Here is a 22,732-nt window from a genome sequence, read left to right as displayed (position 1 = left end):
TCTCAGCCTTCATTTAAAGTGTGTAGAGAAGTGGTATTTCACATTTTATATATGTGGTGGTATTTATCAAGTTTCGCGCCAGCAGTTTTTGGTTTGGTTGAATTAGTGGTTTTTTGTTTGCTTTTATCTCCTCTGTTTTGTGTCTCAATTAAGCACTGGGTTTTTTGTTTATTGTTTTCTATTTGTTTGCTGTGACGTTGTTTTTGGTAATCTGCCGCTGGTTTTATACGTTGTTTCCCACACATCAGATTTTATAGATTCGAGTACCAATTTATTTCTGTAAAAAATTTCTTTCACCTTTTTAGCAAACATTTTTCAAAAAAATATACCTGCCCGAACAAAGTATTGGCACATCAAATTTTTTGTATGGAAGAGACTGCGTGAAAAAAAAAATTGCCAAACGCAACGGTAATTCCTAGCTACTTAAAACTTGTACTTTATTATAATAAAATTGATTGGGCTACAAATCTGTATACTCAAACAAATTCTAAAAAATCTGTTTAAAAGGTTGAAAATTTGCATGAAAATTTGCTGAATCTTCGTAAGTTTTGCACAAAGTTTAGGAGTTATATTTTTATGTTTTTTTATTGTAGAATAAACCACATTTGCATACAAAATTTGCGAAAAATATTGGAATAAAAATTTTGGCATATATTGTGAAAAATTCGCTGAGCCAATACTTTGTTCCAGCAGTGTACACTTCCCGAAGCTATGAAACAAGTATAAAAAAAAACTTGTGATGTATCATTTATGCTCTTTCGCAATTGGACTCTTTGAAACATTATTTCCAAAGCCCAGCACGTGTACTGCAAAATAAGATCAATACAAACGTCTCTTAATTCTTTGGTCTCAATAATTGAGAGATCATTTGAAGTAGTTTTCCCTTCCAGCACTCTTCGACATATCAGGGGCTTTGGACAGGGTGGTGAGTCCGAAACCCGGGGTATAGTAATTCCGATGATAGTTTACAGAGGAGTTATTTCTCCGCCCCTATGTGCTATAACAATAGGCCCACCGTATGGAGTAGTGGTTTATCGTAACATTTCCCAGATCTTAAGCGATGTAAGAGAGACCTCTCTTTGTTCACTAGTCACCTGATTCAAAAAATTGCAGTGCAAAGTGTAGCCCGCCTTGGCTGTTACATCTACATCCTCTTGATCTAGTTTCTCGGGAAGGGTGCTGCTATTGCAGGGGAAAGCCTTAAAGAAGTCGACTCATGCATCGATGGTACTTTACGCCCTTCGGCTATCCTAGCTTTGCCGGCAACTATATCGATACTTAATTTGGTTGACTTCGACGTTGCACCAATGCAAAGCATTAGCCTCTTTTATTTCTAAACTATAATTGACATCTCTACTTTTTACTCTTAATCCAACGTAGGCATTCCTGCGCTTACAATGTTAAATGCCTTAACATTTTCAACCACCGAGCGTACATTTTCTTAATGACCATTTTGCTTTTCATTGCAATAAATTGCATTTTTCCGTGCTTGAAGGTGATTTTCAACCGGCCATGCTTTGAAGCCATAAATAAGATAAAAACAAGGAAACGACGAAGAAGAATTTGCAATATTATAAAAAAATAAAAAGGTATTTGAAAGGAATACCAAACCAAGCATAGCCGCAAACGGCAGCGCAAGGCAAGGCTTTAATAGATTTCCTGTGGGCAAACGCTGTGAAGGACATGCGAAAAATAACTACAATTGCACATGCAGACTAACTATGAACACAATGCTCAAGATTTTTAAATGAACGTTAGTAATAAGTGAAAAGTAGTTCGTAGTGGTTAGCTGAAAAATATATATAAATGTGAAATTCCATTAAATTGATGGTCGCTAATGAACGTAATGAAGGTGAGCAGAGAGCATATTGAGCCCCAATAGAGTTTTAACAGCAAGTAATTTTTAAGCAAAAAAGAAACCCGCTTCAATTTCCATATACAAATTTAAGAGTTCAGTTAATTTCTTCATGATCCAATGATCTGATCTAAACCAAATTAGTATGGGACCTCTTTCGAGGTACCACCTTTGAAAAAAGAATTATAACAATCGTTTAGCGTGGTCCAAATTGTGCGGTAACATACATAAAGAAAACAAATATTCCGACAAATTGATAACCTTCTCCTCTTTTGAAGTCGGACAAAAATAGCCAAAGTGCAAATTGGAGCAAAATGATATCGAAAGAAGTAATTTTTAAGCAAAAAACAAAACTAACAAAAAGTCTCAAAAAAAAAAGACTATCGTTAATTTCTTCATGATCCAATGATCAAGCTGCTACGCGCAGCAGGTTTTGTCAGTTGAGATCTCTTGCATCGAGATATACACACATATGCCAAATTTTTCATGTATGAGAAGAAGTTCCAGATCTATTTCCGTTTACATTGCATTGACCAGCGTAAGTTTTGTGCGTAGAGATTTATGTATATATATGTAGGTTTGCAACGTGGGCTCAGTATGTCTAAAATTTCCAATAATACATTTCCGCTGGCTATAAATATACACACATTTTTGTAGATGCATCTATTGTGTGTTAAATTTATTTACTCGTAGTTTCTGCTAAATATTTATGTGATGAAATCACTCCATAAATCCTAAGAAATCGTGATTTTTTCATAATTTTTGTCTTCAAAATATTTATAGTATTAACACTCGAGAAACGAGCCTTTGATAAACTAGTTTTGAGGTTAAAAAGAAATTAAAGAAATATAGTGAACGAAAAAATGTATAACATTTCAAAACTTTTAATTACGCAGTGAAGTGGACACAGGCGCCCTGCAGTGAAAAGCCAAACCAGTTAGAAAAAATACTAGTTCATTAACTAGTATGTGCCTACCAGTTCGACAATTTCGAAGAACTTAGGCGATCAGCGACATCTGCCTTTGAATTGCCAAAGCCAAAAATAAAACGCAATTAATTGCTTTTCTTACAAATGTCGGCTGTGGCGTCACGTGAAGACTACTGGTTCTGGTTCTGAAATCGCAGGTTCGAGGCCGCTTGGAGGTGGTTAAGATTTTTAAAGTTAAATAAATGTAAGTAAAAATAATTTATTCAATTTATAAATAAATAACAAATTTGAAAATCTAATTGCATTGCAAAAAAACATTTAGGAAGAAATATAAAAACAAAGAAATTATACGAAAATATTTTTTTTATTAAATTTAAAAATTACAATAAACAGCATAAACAAAAAAATAAATCTATAAAAAATAAAAATAACATAAAAAATAAAAAATAAAAAAATTTTCCCTGCGCCAGGACTTGAACCTGGGACCTCAGGCTTACCACGCGAGTGCTCTGCTCTGTCGGCCATTGTGACTGCTGGAGCGTCGCGAGCAAAAAGGCACACTTATGCTTTTCACGGGGCATGAATTGGCAGACTATCTCATCAACTGGTATGATGCTACTAGTATTTATACTAGTAGATGCTGATGCATAGCCTAACAATTGACATCTCGTAGGACATCGCAATGTTAAAAATACCAGTCACTAACATTGAAAAAGGATAGAACGTGAACTAGTTCGGCTGAAACGCAAACCGGTAGAATTCTAGTTCACAACTAGTAGCTTTCCCTGCAGGGCGGTTACAGCGCCAAATAAGAAGAAGAAAAACCCACAACCCTAACGGCGTCGTCCCTATGGACTGACCCCATAGAGGCTGCACGCTTCTTGGGGCTGCCGTTAGTGGAACTCGACGACAACGACTGAGATATCAGCCGATCTGGGCGGGGTTGTTGTAGCCGCTACAACAACAATAAGAAGAAGAAAAAGAATTGAACACTGCTCACTAAAAGAATAAACAGACGGCAGCGTTGATCCGGATCAACTCGGGAATTAACTGCAATTGATCCGAATTAAGGCCGAGTTTATCCGGATCAACGCTGCCGTCTGAATAAGCATTTAGTCTCTAATAACTAGATTACATACGGAATTTTACGGGCTTTGTGTTTCACAGCTGCCTTAATGCAAGTACGAGTGCGAACTTGTTAAAGTTTATCCCCGTTATTTCTTGTCACCCTGTAAAAATGTACAAGGCATCCATAGTTAAGAGCCAGTATCCTCATGATATTAAGGTTCGTTTTGACAGTGACGGATTAACTCTCAATCGGAAGTTAACTACAGATTTTCAGTACAAAATGTGAAAGTTAACTGCCGAATGTAAGTTAACTCTTCATTGTGAATATGGCCCTAAGTTTTCGTAAGCTCTTCAAAATTTCGAAACACTATTAGCAAATTCGTAATTTAAGAGCGTAGATTTAAACAGTTCCATTAGACGGACAATTTTTTGCAACATATAAATTCACCGGGGCACCGAAATTGCGCATATGGAAACTGTGCATTTAGACATTATTTCGGTTTCAACCGAAACTGTGCATGTATGCTTTATTTCGGTTTTTACCATATGCATTATTTCGGTTTTAAACCGAAACTGTGCATGTATGCATTACTTCGTTTTTTTTCATATGCATTATTTCGCTTTTAAAACGAAAGTATGCATATGCATAATTTCGGTATTTTCTCATATGCATTATTTCGGTTTTCAACCGAAACTGTGCATGTATGCATTACTTCGGGTTTTTCATATGCATTATTTCGGTTTTCAACCGAAACTGTGCATGTATGCATTACTTCGGGTTTTTCATATGCATTATTTCGGTTTTCAACCGAAACTGTGCATGTATGCATTACTTCGGGTTTTTCATATGCATTATTTCGGTTTTCAACCGAAACTGTGCATGTATGCATTACTTCGGGTTTTTCATATGCATTATTTCGGTTTTCAACCGAAACTGTGCATGTATGCATTACTTCGGGTTTTTCATATGCATTATTTCGGTTTTCAACCGAAACTGTGCATGTATGCATTACTTCGGGTTTTTCATATGCATTATTTCGGTTTTCAACCGAAACTGTGCATGTATGCATTACTTCGGGTTTTTCATATGCATTATTTCGGTTTTCAACCGAAACTGTGCATGTATGCATTACTTCGGGTTTTTCATATGCATTATTTCGGTTTTCAACCGAAACTGTGCATGTATGCATTACTTCGGGTTTTTCATATGCATTATTTCGGTTTTCAACCGAAACTGTGCATGTATGCATTACTTCGGGTTTTTCATATGCATTATTTCGGTTTTCAACCGAAACTGTGCATGTATGCATTATTTCGGTTTTTGTTATATGCATTATTTCGGTTTTCAACCGAAACTGTGCATGTATGCATTACTTCGTCTTTCACATATGCATTATTTCGGTTTTCATCCGAAACTGTGCATGTATGCTTTATTTCGGTTTTTGCCATATGCATTATTTCGGTTTTGAACTGAAATTGTGCATGCATGCATTATTTCGGTTTTTGTTATATGCATTATTTCGGTTTTCAACCGAAACTGTGCATGTATGCATTATTTCGGGTTTTTCATATGCATTATTTCGGTTTTCAACCGAAACTGTGCATATATGCATTATTTCGGTTTTTTTCGTATGCATTATTTCGGTTTTTTTCATATGCATTATTTCGTATGCACAGTTTCCATATGCACAATTTCAGGGTGCCAAATTCACCCTCTATGCTTATTATAAAAAATAGTTACCCTTAACCCTTACCTCTTCGGAATAAAATTATTTCTTCTAAGAAAGATAATTTATTTTATTTTTATCCTTTTCTTTTCTAGATGATGAAGACCTCACAACAACAGCGCCAGCGGCCGATGATGCGGATAGACGAATCATTTTCTTGAATCGACCGCAAATACAGAAATTTTGCAACAATCACATATCAACTGCGAAATATAGGTGAGTTGGAAGAAATACGGCAAACAGAAGAATTTTTTAATAATTTTGTTGTCACTCAGCATACCAATTCTGGATTTTAAATTCCTTTTTTCTCAGTTAGATTAAAATTCATCTGGCCGGCATTACGGCACACATTGTTCAGTTGGCCCCTTCGTTTAAAATACCTTACAGGAAAATCCTGGAAGCTAGCTTTCAACTCAAGCTTTTGTCTTTCGAAATACAATTGCCAATTCTAACAACTATCTTTTAAGCTCGTTACTGTCCTTCGAAAGACTTATTGAAAGATCTTCTAACGAGGAAGTCTCAGCGTTATGCTGTTCGCCGTTTAGCAATTACTTAAAACAATTTTATTAAATTAAATAGCTTTTCACCACGAGTGGTAAATGAAAGAGGTTATTTTGTAAGGCTTGTGTACTTGAACAACAAAAGCCTTTCGAACTATCTTGCCAACAATCTTGTCTTACGAAAGACTTTTTATGCAGCATAAAAAAGTTAAATTTGTTGCTCTGTAAAATTAAACTATTTTTGTTAAGAACAGAACCAACCTACATAGCCTACATACGTAATGACAAAGAAAACTACGTCATAAGCGGCACATTTTTCGTTTAAAATAACTTTTAATTTCACGAACAGCCCCCTGTGCCCGAGTCGTCATCATTATTTTAAAAACTAATACTTTATAAACAACTGCCCATGAACTTGTTTGAACTTCCTGTGCGTAGGCTTAGAGTATTTTTAATAGGTAAAACTCGTACTCGTAACCACTGGCGTGCTACATGTCGTATGAGCAACTAAATAGCTTTTGCTGCATGGATAAAAACCCTTCACGTATCAATATTTAAATATGTGTACGTTTGTTATTATGTAGGAATTTGTTTACTATTGCCTATGGAGCTATGTGCTTTCGCAATAATTTTATTTGTTATTTTACAACCCTTTTTTATATTCTTCTTCTTCTTATTTGGCGCTGTAACCGCCTAAGCGATTTTGGCCGAGTCCAAAACAGCACGCCAGTCATTTCTCTTCTGTGCTAACTGACGCCAATTGAAAATGCCAAGTGAAGCCAAGTCCTTCTCCACCTGGTCTTTCCAACGCAGAGGAGGCCTTCCTCTTCCTCTGTTCCCAGCATCGCGGCCCGCGTTGAATATTTTCAGAGCAGGAGCGTTTCTGTCCATCCGAACGACATGGCCAAGCCAGCGGAGCCGCTGAATTTTAATTCGCTGCACTATGTCTATATCGTTGTAAAGCTCATACAGCTCATCGTTAAATCGTCTGCGATATTCGCCATCACCAACGCGTAAAGGTCCGTAAATCTTTCGCAGAATCTTTCTCTCGAAAACTCCAAGAGCCGCCTCATCAGATGCTTTCATTGTCCATGCTTCCGCGCCATACACCAGCACAGGCATGATGAGTGACTTATAGAGTGTGATCTTTGTACGACGAGAGAGGACTTTACTTCTCAATTGCCTACTCAGCCCAAAGTAGCACTTGTTGGCAAGAGTGATTCCCCGTTGGATTTCAAGGCTGACATTATTATTGGTGTTAATGCTGGTTCCCAAATAAACGAAGTCGTCTACTTTTTCAAACTTGTAACTGTCAACAGTGACGTGGGTGCCAAGACGCGTATGCTCTGACTGTTTGTGTGATGACAGGAGATACTTCGTTTTGTCCTCGTTCACCACCAGACCCATTCGCTTTGCTTCTCTATCCAATCCCGAGAAGGCAGAACAGACGTAGCCCTTGTTTTTACCGATAATATCGATGTCGTCGGCATACGCCAGCAATTGTACGCTCTTGTAAAGTATTGTGCCTGAGCGGTTCAGTTCTGCGGCTCTTATTATCTTCTCCAACATAAGATTAAAGAAATCACACGAAAGGGGGTCCCCTTGTCTGAAACCTCGTTTGGTATCAAACGGCTCGGAGAGGTCCTTCCCTATTCTGACGGAGCTGGTGGTATTGCTCAACGTCATTTTACACAGCCGTATTAGTTTCGCGGGGATACCAAATTCAGACATCGCGGCATAAAGGCAACTTCTCTTCGTGCTGTCGAAAGCGGCTTTGAAATCGACAAATAGATGGTGTGTGTCGATCCTATTCTCGCGGGTCTTTTCCAAGATTTGGCGTATTGTGAATACCTGATCTATGGTGGATTTTCCAGGCCTAAAGCCACACTGATAAGGTCCAATCAGCTCGTTGACGGTGGGCTTCAGTCTTTCGCACAATACGCTCGATAAGACCTTGTAACCTATGCTTAGAAGGCTAATTCCGCGGTAGTTGGCGCGTATGGCGGGGTCGCCTTTCTTGTGGATTGGGCAGAGCACACTTAAATTCCAGTCGTCGGGCATGCGTTCATCTGACCATATTCTGCATACGAGCTGATGCATGCACCTCATCAGCTCCTCGCCGCCGTACTTGAATAGCTCGGCTGGCAGGCCGTCAGCTCCAGCAGCTTTGTTGTTTTTCAGCCGCGTAATCGCTATTCGTACCTCGTCATAGTCAGGCGGTGGGACAGCTACTCCATCATCATCGACTGGGGACTCGGGTTCGTCTTCCTCACTACTTTCAGCGCTGCTACCATTCAGTAGGTTATAAAAGTGTTCCCTCCACAATTTAAGTATATTCTGGACATCGGTCACTAGGTCGCCATTGTTGTTCTTACAGGAGTTCGCCCCGGTCTTGAAACCTTCCGTAAGTCGCCTAACCCTCTGGTAGAATTTTCGGGCGTTCTTCCTGTCGGCCAGCATCTCAAGCTCTTCGCACTCACGTATTTCGGCCTCTCTCTTCTTATTGCGGCAAATACGTCTCGCTTCCTTCTTCAGTTCCCTATAACGGTCCCACATGGCTCGCGTTGCGCCCGATCGCAGCGTGGCCCTGTAGGCGGCATCTTTTTTCTCTGCGGCTTCTTGACATTCCTCATCGTACCAGTTGTTCTTTCGGGCTCGCTGAAATCCAACTACTTCTTCGGCGGCGGTACTTAATGATCGGGAAATGTGGTTCCACTGCTCGCGTACGTCGGATTGTTGAAGAGTGCTCTCAGAGAGCAGGTGTGTGAGTCGAGTGGCGAATAAATTGGCCGTCTGTTGTGATTGCAGCTTTTCGACGTTAAGCTTTCCTTGCATTGTTGGGCGCACATTTTTTGCTGCACAGAGGCGGGTGCGTATCTTGGCTACAACAAGATAGTGGTCCGAGTCGATGTTTGGCCCTCGGAGTGTACGTACGTCCAAAACGCTTGAAGCATGCCTTCCGTCTATCACAACATGATCGATTTGGTTTCTCGTTTTTCGATCTGGAGACAGCCATGTAGCTTGGTGGATGTTCTTATGCTGGAACCTAGTACTACATATTACCATATTTCGGGCCCCGGCGAAGTCGATCAGCCTCAGTCCGTTATCGGACGTTTCGTCGTGGAGGCTGAATTTTCCGACAGTGGCGCCAAAGATCCCTTCCTTGCCCACCTTGGCATTAAAATCGCCAAGCACGATTTTGACATCGTGTCGGGGGCAGCGCTCATATGTACGTTCCAAGCGCTCATAGAAGAGATCCTTGGACGCCTCATCCTTCTCTTCCGTCGGGGCATGGGCGCAGATGAGCGAGATGTTGAAGAATCTAGCTTTGATGCGGATTGTGGCTAGACGATCGTCCACCGGGGTGAACGCCAGTACTCGGCGACGGAGTCTCTCTCCTACCACGAATCCAACACCGAATTTGCGCTCCTTTACTTTTTTATATTAACTCTTTATATTAACCTATCTACCATTAGCTAACTTTTTCCCCTTCTCTCTGCTCTTTACAGTTTTATAAGCTTTTTACCATCGTTCCTTTTTGAACAATTTAGACGTTATTCGAATTGTTTTTTCCTATTAATTGCATTATTACAACAAATTCCTGATGTATCGCCGACGGGTCGCTATACAACACTGGTACCATTAATATTTATTTTATCGGTGAGCGGCATTAAAGAGATCGTCGAGGACATTGTAAGTATACATACATGCATATTTAGTTATGTATATGCAAATTTAAAGAAAAATTGCCATGCTAACGAAATTTAAATTCCTAATTTTCACTTCTAGAAACGTCATCGTGCGGATAATGAAATTAATCATCGCATGGTGGAAGTGTTACGTGATGGCAGTTGGACCTCGGTACGATGGCGTGATATCGGTGTGGGTGATATTGTAAAAATACCAAATAATATGTTCTTTCCCGCTGATATATTGTTGCTGTCATCGAGGTGAGTAAAGAACTGTGTATTTTTATGAAATACTACATATGGATGGTCGAACATTGTAAACTCATAACTGAACATTTTTCAATGATTGCAAATTTTATTACTGACCACGATGTCAGTTATGAGTTGTCAATGTTTCATGAATTACCTCCGCTCACTTTGGCTAGCTGTGAGGTCAAGCAGAAAACTTGCTATGTGCAGTGAGGAGTTGCTAAAGCTTCTCGTTGACACATTTTTCGCAGTAGCCATTATCAACGATGAGCCTCCGGTGGGCCAAGAAGGAACGAGAGTTGCGCTGCCCTTTCTGACCCACCTGAGAATATTCGTCTGACATAGACATTGAATTCGTTCAAACCCTTCTATTTCTTAGTATCGTGCGTTACATAAGGACTTCAAACCAATCAGTCTGAGTAATAATTTTTGATAGCCCAGCAGCTATTAGTACCTCACAAACTGAGCTCACTCCCTTTTAATTGCATCGGAATATTTTCTAATAAGACTTAAACGTGTACCAGACCATAAGTTCTTAGTGGTATTGTATGACTGACGAGTTTGGAGAGAAAGGGTACACTTCAAATGATGTCGTCGGACCGAGAGTGGTATGGGTTTAATGTCAGCTCAGCGAAGCTGGCGAAAACTACAACCTGGTCCTTCCGACCCAAGGGGAATCGAGGAGCTTCTTACGCTTGCCAAGTAAAAGCTCTCGCTTTTAGTAGGGTGTCGGATGATGAGACTAAAATTCACTTCGGAAAGCGTCGCAACACTTTCTACTAAAAACTTATCGATAGATCCGGTAAAAGAAAACGATAGTAATATCATTGATTATATAGTATCGATAATGGTCGGTATAAGTCGAAATATCGATAAATACGTCGATAAAATATCGAAAAATATCGTAAAAGTTCTATAAAGAAAGTTTTGACTAATTAAGCCCATTCAAAGCACTATAAAAATATCGATAAATATGGGTTAATAAAAGGAAAAATAGTTGATTGAAAGTATACTTGGTCAAAATATCAATAAAAAAAAATCGATAACAAGATCGTTAAAATATCGCAAAATGTATCAAACGATATCAATGTTGCACGTTTTTTGCCAAATCAAAACAGCTGAAATTTCCTATTTTATGATCAATACTTATTACACTGAGAAAAGAATTTAGGCATGATTTGGTAATACACAAATAATTGCATTATTTGGTTATAGTTACCAAACCATGTCTTGAGAGAAATATATTTAGGTGACCGTTTTCTTAGTGTCATCATAAAGATTTTACGAAAATTCTAATAATCAATTTTCCCCCATTTACAGTGAACCTCAGGCAATGTGTTTCATAGAAACTGCAAATTTGGATGGTGAAACAAATTTGAAAATACGTCAGGGAGCAACAGCAACAGCAAAATGTCTGGAAACCAAAGATCTGCTACAGTTGGACGGCACCGTCGAATGTGAGCTGCCAAATCGACATTTATATGAATTCAATGGTGTACTCAAAGGGGAAAATAAACCGTAAGCGATTAATAAAAATAAAAAAAAATTGTTATTTGAATATCTCCTTGTTCGTTATTTTACTTCAGCACCGTTGCTCTCGGCCCCGATCAGATATTGCAACGCGGCGCAGTTTTACGCAACACCGCTTGGATATTCGGTGTCGTCATCTATACCGGACACGATACGAAACTTATGAAAAACTCTACCTCAGCACCTTTAAAACGTTCAACCGTGGACACTGTGACGAACACACAAATATTAATGTTGTTCGTTATTTTGGTTGTTTTGTCATTGACCAGTGCGATATTGAACTTTTTTTGGACGCGCGATAATGCGAAAATGTTTTGGTATTTGGGCATAAATGGTGAGTTCCCAGGATGCATTTTTAATATATATATAGTTATTTCTATATTTCTTTGCAGAGGACATTAAAAGTAAAAACGCTGGCTATAATTTGTTGACATTCTTCATTCTTTATAACAATCTCATACCGATATCTTTGCAAGTGACGCTGGAATTAGTGCGTTTTCTGCAGGTGAGAGTTTGAGATTATTTTAGCTTTTTAAAATATTTTTTAAACAATTTTAACAATTTTGTTTTCCATTTTCAGGCCATCTTCATCAATTTCGACATACACATGTACTATGCCGAGACCGATACACCCGCAATGGCGCGCACTTCGAATCTCAATGAGGAACTGGGCATGGTGAAGTACATATTCTCCGATAAGACTGGCACACTCACACGCAATGTTATGGTTTTCAAGAAGTGTTCGGTGGCGCGTTATATGTACGAACCGGGTAATACGCCAGAGGAATCAACAATTGTACAGGTGCGTGCTTCATTTGGATTCAATAGCTTTCTAGCAACAATCTATGTATCACACACTCTTCCTCCCTCTCTCCGCTTAGAATTTACTCGGCAATCACAACACCGCACATGTCATCAAAGAATTCCTCACGCTACTCGCCGTTTGTCACACTGTCATACCTGAGAAATTCGACGATGGCACCATTATCTATCACGCTGCCAGTCCTGATGAGCGTGCCATTATCGAAGGTGCACGCATGTTTGGCTACATCTTTGAATCACGCACTCCCCACTATGTTGAGATCAATGCGCTCGGCATGATTGAACGCTATGAAATACTCAATGTGCTCGAATTCACTTCGACACGCAAACGTATGTCGGTTATAGTGCGCACGCCCACTGGTGAGATCAAACTGTACTGTAAGGGCGCAGATACAGTGATCTATGAGCGACTCTCGCCCGATGGGCAGGTGTATCGCGACACCACGCTGCAACACTTGGAAGAATTCGCTTCGGAGGGTTTGCGTACACTTTGCTGTGCTGTGTCGTTGATACCCGAAGATGTGTACAATGAATGGAAGGAGACGTATCACAAAGCGTCAACAGCATTGCAGTATCGTGAGCGCAAAGTGGAAGATGCCTCCAATTTGATTGAGAACAATTTGGTGTTGTTGGGTGCAACAGCGATTGAGGACAAGCTGCAGGAGGGCGTACCAGAGACGATAGCATCACTGCTAGACGCTGGCATTTATATATGGGTGCTGACGGGCGATAAGCAGGAGACAGCGATCAATATCGGATACTCATGCAAACTTATATCACACTCGATGGATATAATTATACTCAATGAGGGCAGCTTAGATGTAAGTGCTGGAATGTGTTTAGTATTGTAATTCAACTCTTTTTTTTTTAATTAAATTTTATTATATTGCGCAGGCCACCCGCGATATTATACACCGCCACGTGGACGAGCTGAAAAGCACAGATATGAAAGAGTGCAATGTAGCGCTTGTGATTGATGGTCAAACGTTGAAATATGCATTAAGCTGTGATTTGAAGCAAGAATTTTTGGAGCTCTGCTTGGTGTGCCGCGTGGTGATTTGCTGTCGCGTCTCGCCAATGCAAAAGGCAGAGGTATAAAGTCATTGTTTTATGCCCACTATTTTATGAAAGTCTTTACAATATCTCGCCCCTTCTCCACTCGCCCAACAGATTGTCGAATGCGTTACGCAGGCCACTGGCGCTGTCACGCTCGCTATTGGTGATGGCGCTAACGATGTAGCCATGATACAAAAGTCACATGTGGGCGTTGGCATTTCAGGCGTTGAAGGGCTGCAGGCAGCCTGCGCCTCCGACTATTCGATAGCACAATTTCGTTACTTGAAGCGTTTGCTGCTGGTGCATGGCGCTTGGAATTATAGTCGCATCACAAAATTGATACTCTATAGTTTCTACAAGAATGTATGCTTGTATGTGATTGAGCTCTGGTTTGCGATCTATTCCGGTTGGTCGGGACAAATTCTATTCGAACGTTGGACCATTGGCTTATATAATGTCATGTTTACCGCTTTGCCGCCATTCGCTTTGGGACTTTTCGATAAAGTTTGTTCGGCGGATACGATGTTGAAATATCCGCAATTGTATAAACCATCACAGGATGCCAAACTCTTTAATGTCAAGGTGTTTTGGGTATGGATACTTAATGCGCTGTCGCATTCTGTGTGGCTCTTTTGGCTGCCGATGCTAATGACGCGTGAATCGGTGTGGTCCGATGGCAAGACGAGCGACTACCTGGTGCTGGGAAACATTGTGTACACGGTGAGTGTTGTGGGGAAAGGGATGAAGTGAAACGAGCGGAAATTACATTTGCGGAGCTGTCGTGTTCTTGTCATCTCTAATTGATTTTAAATTGCAGTTCATTTTATTTTTATATATTTAGAAATGGTCACTAGAGTGGTCCAAAAATGCATGTGAAAAAATAAGGTCGGAATTTTAATGCCGCCACTCTCTAAGATTATATAATAGGAAAAAATGTACTCAGTTTTCTATGTATTTTAAATGGGGAAAAAGCAATTTTTCTTAGAAAACTAGGATTTTTATTATTCCGAGTTCTCTTAATATCCTAATTTTCTTCGTCAAAAATAGTCGTTATTTTTAAATTTTAATTTTTTCAATAAATCTAAAAGTAAAATCCAAAGTTACGATTATTTTTGAGCGAAAAAATCACAAAATAACGTTAAAATTTGGCCGAAAATAAAAATCCTAGTTTAGCGATTATTCATGATAGAAAAAATTTAAAAACAACGATTTTGCAATGATCTAAAAATTAAAATCCTGAGATTTAAAGGTTATTTTTGGCTTCTGCAAACAGTTATATTTTTTTTTTGTAATACCACCTGTTTCCTTATTTAGTAACAAATTCTATAAATTTTTCTTTCTACACTTATCAGTATGTTGTCGTCACTGTTTGCCTAAAAGCCGGTCTAATTACCAACTCGTGGACATGGATGACGCACGCTTCAATTTGGGGTTCTATCGTTATGTGGTTCATTTTCATGGCAATCTATAGTAATTTCTGGCCCACCATAATGTTGGCACCAATCTTCTTGGGCATGGATCGCATGGTATTCTCTACATTCGTTTTTTGGCTGGGTCTTTTGCTCATTCCCATAACGACGCTATTGCCCGATGTGCTGTTTACAATGTANCACGCTTCAATTTGGGGTTCTATCGTTATGTGGTTCATTTTCATGGCAATTTATAGTAATTTCTGGCCCACCATAATGTTGGCACCGATCTTCTTGGGCATGGATCGCATGGTATTCTCTACATTCGTTTTTTGGCTGGGTCTTTTGCTCATACCCATAACGACGCTATTGCCCGATGTGCTGTTTACAATGTGAGTTGAATATGTGGATTATTTGTAGAGACATTTTTTTATAAACAAAATTGTTATTCCTTTAAACAGCGTACATAATACTGTATTCAAGTCACTCACAGAGGCCGTTCGAGAATCAGAGATACGTCGCTATGATCCTGAAAATGTGATACGAGAATCGAAAACATCGTAAGTAGTGAAAAACAAATGAAATACTATTTTTGGGAGGAAAAATATAGTATTTACATGCATATTGGTTGGAAAAATTCTCTTTTTGGAAGTTAATGTGTGGCTTACGACAGTTGACATAGCTTTTGGGGAGAGGAAATTCGTTAATTTAAAGCTAAAGTTATCAAATGCTGCTCAAAACATTTAATTAATGCCAAAATTTGGTTTGGACGTAATGTAAATTTTCAAAATAATTTTGGCTTTTTAAGCATGAACAAACACACTGATGATGACACAACGCCGAAATGCGTTTGGTTCCAAACTAAATTTTCGATTCTCAAAAAACTTTGTTTGATAGTTTTTTTTTCTGCGTGTTATATTTATTGAATACATATAAAAAGTTCATTTTTACTACTCTGATCATATATAGACTTTTTACCAAATTTCAGATTTTTGGTTATTTCATGTACATTGTAGTACATATTGCATATAGAGTATTTTCACAGTAACTAATTTGCAGTTTAATACAACTCTTTTGCTCCAATAGGTAATTGTGAGCCACACATTTCCTCTCAACAGCATTTCCGCAACCGGAAATTTTTTGCTTTTTGTTGGTTTAGTTTTCCAAACCCCACTAAAACTTTAATTTTGAATTGTTGCGCATACTAGTTGAAACACTGTTTTTTTTAACCCGGAACCCCCAAAAATTTGATAAAAAAAAATTTTATAGATATTTATAAGTGAAAACAACAGCTGGACATTTTAATTAACAAACGAAAATAGTGTCACATTTTTTGTTTTTTTGTGGTAATTGTAGGCGCAAAATAGCTTTTTTCTTCAAATAACAAATATTTGTTTGTACTGTTTTTGTCTAAGTTTGTCCTTTACTACCTAAACACAATAACTTTAGAATAAGAATTATTAATTTACTACCTCACCCAGCATTTGTTCCACAAAACGTTTAAATTTAAAAAATTCTACTGGTGTAAAATTTAAATTAAATTTCCCTGTTAGTTAAAATCTTGTTATAGTTGTAATGTGATTTTAGATTTGTTTTTCTGTACAGCGTTTTCCCCCCCTAACGAAATTGTGTTTGTTGTATTTTTTGTTATATGTATGTATGGTTCTATGCTTGCTTTGATTTTGTTATTTATCAGATATGCATTTTACTACTATTTAAGATTATAAAAAAAATTCTATTAGTGAATTTGTTTTGTTATTTGTTTGTTGTTAAAATAGTTGCAATTTTTTTCCTACCACCGCTTAGTTGCTTTTCACTTTTTAGACAATTACCGTTATTGCAATTTAATGGACTTCGCTCGCTTTCTTTATATATATATATATTTTTGATAATTTTTAAGTGCAATAGATCATTTTCACCAAGCCTTAACTGCAGTTTACGCTTAGTTGAAAAAGCAGATTACAACTCGATGGGGTAAGAAGAAAAAGTAAGAGCTCAACTAGCCACAGACGAAAAATCGTAGACCGCGTCAGCTGACAAGACCTATCTTACGGAATTTTCGCGTTAGCGAAAACTAACTACCGCATGACGGAGACGTTGCCGTTGTTTCTCTCTCTCTCTCTCTCTCTCTATCAACAGCAATTTGATATGTTGATACGGTCGACAGGTACGGAAGGGCGCTCCATTGGTAGCTGATATATACATATAAATCTTACCGATCACCCCAAGTTAAAATTCTTGGAGGCTTATTAGCTGCAGTTAAGCGTTTGGTGGAAATGGGCTATAATTTTGTTGTGTTTACCTATTTCATGTGCAGAGGAAAGAGAAAATTGCCAATATTTTAATTTATTGAAAGAACTTATGGTGAGCATACATATTTGAGTTCACAAAATGGATGAAAAAAATATAAAAATTAAAAAGATTCAAAAATCAAATAAAATTTAAATAAAGAAATAAAGTTAAATAATAAAGTAAAACAAAATATAAAATTAGTAAAAACTAAATTAAATAAACTAAGATGAAAAAAATAAAAATAATTAAAATTAAAAATTATTAAAGAAAAGGCAAAAATTTATCAAAATAAAATACAAAAGAAGTTACTACTAAAGAAAAAGAAAATAACAATAACATAACAAATTTATTGAAATTAAAAATAAATAAAGAAAAATAAAAATATAATAATCTTGCGACAATTTCTAAAAAAACAAATATTTTTTTAAACAAATTTTTTTGCAAAAACTTCAGAAAACTTAAAAAATATATATTTACGGAGAATACACTTATGAATTAATAAAAGTGCAGATGCTTGATTGATTGTGCATTAAATATAATATTCATACATTTTATTTAAGGGTCACTATTTTTTAGAGATTAATAAGTATGTATGTATGGACGTTGTTTAAAAATACAAATTTTAAATGTGCAAAGCTTATTAAATAAAAACTAATTTAGTATTGTTCAAATAAAAATATGTATAAAAAATATTTAGAATTAAAAAAAGTATTTTATAAAAACTTTGTGTACATACTAACATTGGATTTCTAGTTGATATTATTAATAGAGTAAAACAATGTACATTTTTAATCATATTTTTTTATTTCACATAATACAACACACATTTACACTAAAACAACAATGCTTATAACAAACGCCCTTAACATGCTAATATTTTCAAACTTATCTACATATGAGAAAATATCTAATGTTATAGGAAGTTTCCACGCCGCCCAAATTACACCATATCAACTCAGAATTTCAATTTGAAATTATGGCTGTACACACGACCGAGATATGAATTTCAATTTCGATGACACTTTGTTTATTTATTTGGTTTTGTTTTTTTTTTCTTTTCGTTGAAGTTTGTTGTTTCTTCTTTCTTAGTCATTTATCGTTCACGAAAAGTAAAGGGTTGGATTCGCATTCTTGAGGCCATTTCGTCTAAGTTTCACTAAAATAGAGAATCAATCATTTGCAATTTCGGCTCCCAAGCTTTTGTCAAAACTATTCATTTCCCCTACCTTCATTTCGTCGGGATTGAAGGCAAGGTTATTTATTACGTTCCTCTTAGTGTTGCAAATTATGTTCATGTAATGAAACTACAAATAGTTTTAGTAATATAAATCATTTAGAAACCTTATTGTTTATGATATTTTGCCACTTATGAAATTACTGACAGGCATAGCAAATAATAGTTTATTAAATAGTTAATTGTTCAAATTATACAACACAAAAATGCTTATACCGAATTTCCACCGGGCATTAAATGGCACTCATTTTTACCACAAAGTTGGGCATTACTTTAACAATACATATCGCTAACCCTGTTCTCACAGGACATTTATTTAACGTAGTAAAGACCAAACAATACTTCGCATAAGAAGCTTTGTAAAGCTTTCTATAAATTTTGTGCGAATACCGACAGAGCAAATGCTTCTTTGGTTGATTTAGTTTAATCGTCACGAATTTAATTTAGAGTGTAATGTTTTTTTCTTTTGCCTTTTAAATGCCTAGTGGAAATTAGGAATTTAATTTTACACAATTCGTTAAATTGGCAAAGGTTCCTTAGATATGTGACTAACCTTTAGTGTTCACATTTTTATAGTTAAATATTTATCTATTTTGTAATCATATTCATACTTACCTTAAAAGCACGAGCTATCAATCAGTGTTCTTTCCAAGTCAACGCAGCTATTTGTCACTTCGCCCAGTTGATGTCTAATTAAAATCAGCTGCAAGAACTAGGACAATTGGAGTTGCTGCACAGACATTTTCCTACTTCTTTTATGTTTTATTCCATGTTATTTATAATATTATTTAGAAAAAATATATGTGTGCCGTAAAGTTTATTTATTACCAAAATATATGTAAAAACAGTAGTTTTAATGATCTATTGGAATTATAATCAATGTTTTGTTTACCAATCGCCGTATGAAATTATAAATAATAAGGCGGGAGCCAATAAAATACTTGCCCCGTTTTCGAAACGTAAGAACTGCGATTACGGATAAATTTCGACTGTTTCTCATCCGTTCGCTGATTTAATTCTGCTTGTTTTACGCACACATTTTCCCAGGAAAGTTGTAGCAAAAACGTATGCCCAGAAAAATGCTTGCTAAACAAATAAATGCGCTTTCTGATCTTTTTCTGATTCAATTACTCTAAGTATTATACAATAAAATCGGCTCTGAGTTCATTCTAGGTTATCTAGGTGAAACAATTAAAACTCACCTCAATGTACGCAAGAAACTTTATTTCGTATCTTGTAAAATTAATTCAAAACGGACCTTGAAATACTAGAATGCATTCTATTTCATTCTTAATTAACTAAAAAGTACTCAATCTTCAATATTCAGTACGAAAAGTTATTCAAAATAATTTTTTGTTGTTAATAGAGACTGTTTTGTTAGATAATGTTTTTAGATGAGAGGTTTTGCCAAAGTGCCGTCGATATGTTACTTGCAAAAGTATAAGGTACAGTAAAGTTTGGCTAAAAGGTCCGCCTATTATCTTCTAATTTTAATTAAAGATCATGAGTGACGGTTCATTTATTTGTTCTTTAATACATTATTTTTAAGTAGTAACTATTATTTAAATTTATTTTTTTAATCTTTGCAATACTTTACTGATCGCTGTTAGAGGCTGGATTTTTTTTAATATATTGGTTTGCTTTTTTTTACCATTCTTTACACAAAATTACAAAATAGCTGCCAAAGGACAAATTTTTATACTTATAGCTTTGTAATATACACCTACGGTCGAAATAATAGAAACTCAACAATTCGACCAGTTTTTACCTTTTTCATTTGGTTAAATTATATAAATATAAATACATAAATCCTAATTTCAAACTTTATACAAAATTTTAGAAAATTTAGAAAAAACTAATAAGCAACTAAGCAAAAAAAAAGACAAAAAGTCAAAAACTGGAAAAATGGTGGTTTTCTATTATTTTGATTGTAGGTGTACATTAAAACACTAGTAACACTTTTAAACCAACTTAGAGCACGAGAAAATTCTTGCTTCAATATAAAAAATTTATATAAAATGCATTAACAAATATCTACTTGGACTTTGTGCTAAATGGAAAATAAGAACAAACACAATTTTGTTAAGAAAAATAAGTTCGAAAAAGCCTGAATTATTAAAAAAATATATGAATTTTTATTAGTATAGAAAACCTAGCTCGTTTGAATGTAACTCTGTATTAGAACAAAAACGGTTTAGTATCTATCTCTATAGCCTACACTGTCCAGTCAAGTCCCGGTCAAACTGCAAACTTACCTACCACTACTCTCTACTATTTAGATATGTATTTTTTGGGTATATGTTGTACATACTGTATGCATTTAATTAAATATGTACATACATACGTATGATCGTGCACACAATTATTTTCTTTTTTTTTTGTATTTATAGTCGTACGTATGTATGTATTTATGCAATGTCGTTTATTTATTTATCACTCACTTTTCTTTTCTTTTATTTTCCCACTTTTGTACGCTTTCCCCTCACCGCGCGTTTATCTGTGTGTGTCCACTACAATTAACAAAAATTGTAAACGAAAAACTTATGTAAATAAATTAAAAAAATATGAAATGCAAAATTTTTGTGCTAAAATTTTGCGCAACAACAACAACATCAAATACCGCCACAACAATCACCTTTCGTTTGATGTGTTCGCTCCGCGCCAGCTTATCGGTTACGGTGACCGCTTGGCGTCGCATTACCTCCGTGGAAGCATTTCGACGACGTCCCAATCATGAAACACGCCAACAACAACAACAGCAGCAGCATCAACACCAACAAGATGTTGCGGCGGAACCATTACAGGAGCATAACTACAATAAATACGAGTATGGCAATGCAGCAAACAAAGCGCCAGGCAATCGCAGCTCTGTGATTACTGTGGAGAATTTGGAAACCGATGATGAGCAACAATGGAAGAGTGATACAACGGCCTCAGCTTCGACGACAATGACAACATTGCATATTTAAGGGGAAGGAATCGCGAATTACAGCGAAGCGCAAAGCAACTGGAGCAGGGAGAGGAAAAGGTTGTGGAGCGTAAAAAAATAATATAAACAGCAAGAAATGAAGTGGGGGCGGAAAGAGTAATAAAAAAGCGTTGTAAAAATATAATAAGTGGACTATATCAGGAAGTGTTTTGGGGGGGAAGTAAATAAAAAACCAGTTCAAAGAAAAAAGGCCACCCTGCGGTTAAAATGATAGAAAAAGATGTGTGTTTTTAGATTTTAAGTTGTTTAAGTGTGAGCAGCCACTAAAAAAAAACATAGTCATAAAACATTTACATAGTTATGAAATATATACGTATGTCTGTTGCCAATATAAATATTTTTTAGAAAGAATTTGTACCAAGTGTTATTTGTTAAATGTATGTATATATGTATGTATATTCTTGAGTACCGGTAGCTAAACTTAATCATAGGTGTAAATGAAAGCAAACAACTTTTGTAGCGATGCAGTTGTATGTACTTAAATATTTTTTAATGTTAAATAAGGAAAACTTTCATATTATATAATATACATAAGATGCTACATAAACTTTCTATATCTATATTTATATACGAAGAATATATATGTACACATAACATATATTTTTAAACTCAATCTAAACACATCTTGTACCTTCAATGTAGTAATACATATATTCCATTGACAACGAATACTATAGCGGCTACATAAAAATTGATGACTTTAACTGCCATACCGAAACAAAAGCGTCAGCGTTGTCTGGCTGTCAAAAAACTCTCATGCCCATACAATTTGTATGAAGCATACCGAAACAACGCGGCGTCAAGGCTGAGCGGTTGGAAAATCCGATTTTGACAGGGCGTTAGGTATTGAAGTTGGCTGCAGAAAAGGGCGAAACTGTCATTTTCGTGTTACACACAAACAAAGCTATGCTTATTGTTGGTGTTATTTCTGCATTTGACGTAGCGTTGACGCTTTTGTTTAGGTATGGCACTTCGGCGCTAACGCTAAGCGTCAGAAACCGCTCCGCCCAACGCTTTTGTTTAGGTATGGCAGTAAGTCTTACGCGGTTAGCAATGTACTGATGAAGTCAAGGCATATTAAACAGGTGGCCAGTTATTGTTCTGCGAAAGAGTGAAGTGAAAACATTGCCATCACTTCAAACAAAATTAAGATTCTGTTTTCAAATGAAAATAAATTTATTTGTCAAAAAATTTTCAGTGTGATAATTTTTTCACAAACTTTTGTGGCTGTGAAAAAGATATCTACGTTGGAAATTTCGCTAAAAAGCGTAATCTTTTTACGTGCATTTTTTTACAGCCAATTTCATGAAAGCAATTTAAGTGAAAAATGATTTTAATTTTTTTAATTTTATATGGAAATTGACAGAAAATAAAAAATCATTTT

At 36.4% G+C, this 22,732-nt stretch overlaps 1 protein-coding gene across 11 annotated transcripts in view; it reads left to right on the top strand.

The window, feature by feature from the left end:
• The window catches only part of ATP8A (ATPase phospholipid transporting 8A1), a 78,352-nt gene that overhangs the window by 29,797 nt on the left and 25,823 nt on the right, over window positions 1-22,732 (top strand). For 6 of the 11 annotated variants that reach the window (XM_017618980.1, XM_017618970.1, XM_017618977.1 and 3 more), the window contains 14 exons: window positions 5,674-5,794; window positions 9,588-9,771; window positions 9,868-10,028; window positions 11,337-11,534; window positions 11,603-11,880; window positions 11,939-12,051; window positions 12,127-12,348; window positions 12,428-13,189; window positions 13,263-13,460; window positions 13,539-14,144; window positions 14,777-14,871; window positions 15,067-15,225; window positions 15,295-15,393; window positions 21,025-22,051. In XM_017618980.1, coding sequence (XP_017474469.1) covers window positions 5,674-5,794; window positions 9,588-9,771; window positions 9,868-10,028; window positions 11,337-11,534; window positions 11,603-11,880; window positions 11,939-12,051; window positions 12,127-12,348; window positions 12,428-13,189; window positions 13,263-13,460; window positions 13,539-14,144; window positions 14,777-14,871; window positions 15,067-15,225; window positions 15,295-15,393; window positions 21,025-21,328 — 3,500 coding nt within the window. In that variant the 3' untranslated portion in view covers window positions 21,329-22,051. Of the gene's footprint in view, window positions 1-5,673; window positions 5,795-9,587; window positions 9,772-9,867; window positions 10,029-11,336; window positions 11,535-11,602; window positions 11,881-11,938; window positions 12,052-12,126; window positions 12,349-12,427; window positions 13,190-13,262; window positions 13,461-13,538; window positions 14,145-14,776; window positions 15,031-15,066; window positions 15,226-15,294; window positions 15,394-21,024; window positions 22,052-22,732 lie in introns of those variants that run through there. The other 5 variants (XM_017618975.1, XM_017618972.1, XM_017618971.1 and 2 more) reach the window with 3 other exon arrangements.

Source organism: Rhagoletis zephyria, unplaced genomic scaffold (assembly GCF_001687245.7).
Source record: "Rhagoletis zephyria isolate East Lansing unplaced genomic scaffold, Rhagoletis_zephyria_1.1 Rzeph_scaffold_01756, whole genome shotgun sequence".
NCBI classification, from domain to species: domain Eukaryota; kingdom Metazoa; phylum Arthropoda; class Insecta; order Diptera; family Tephritidae; genus Rhagoletis; species Rhagoletis zephyria.
The sequence above is the reverse complement of the archived record's forward strand: the minus strand, read 5'-3'. Positions and strand labels throughout refer to the sequence as shown.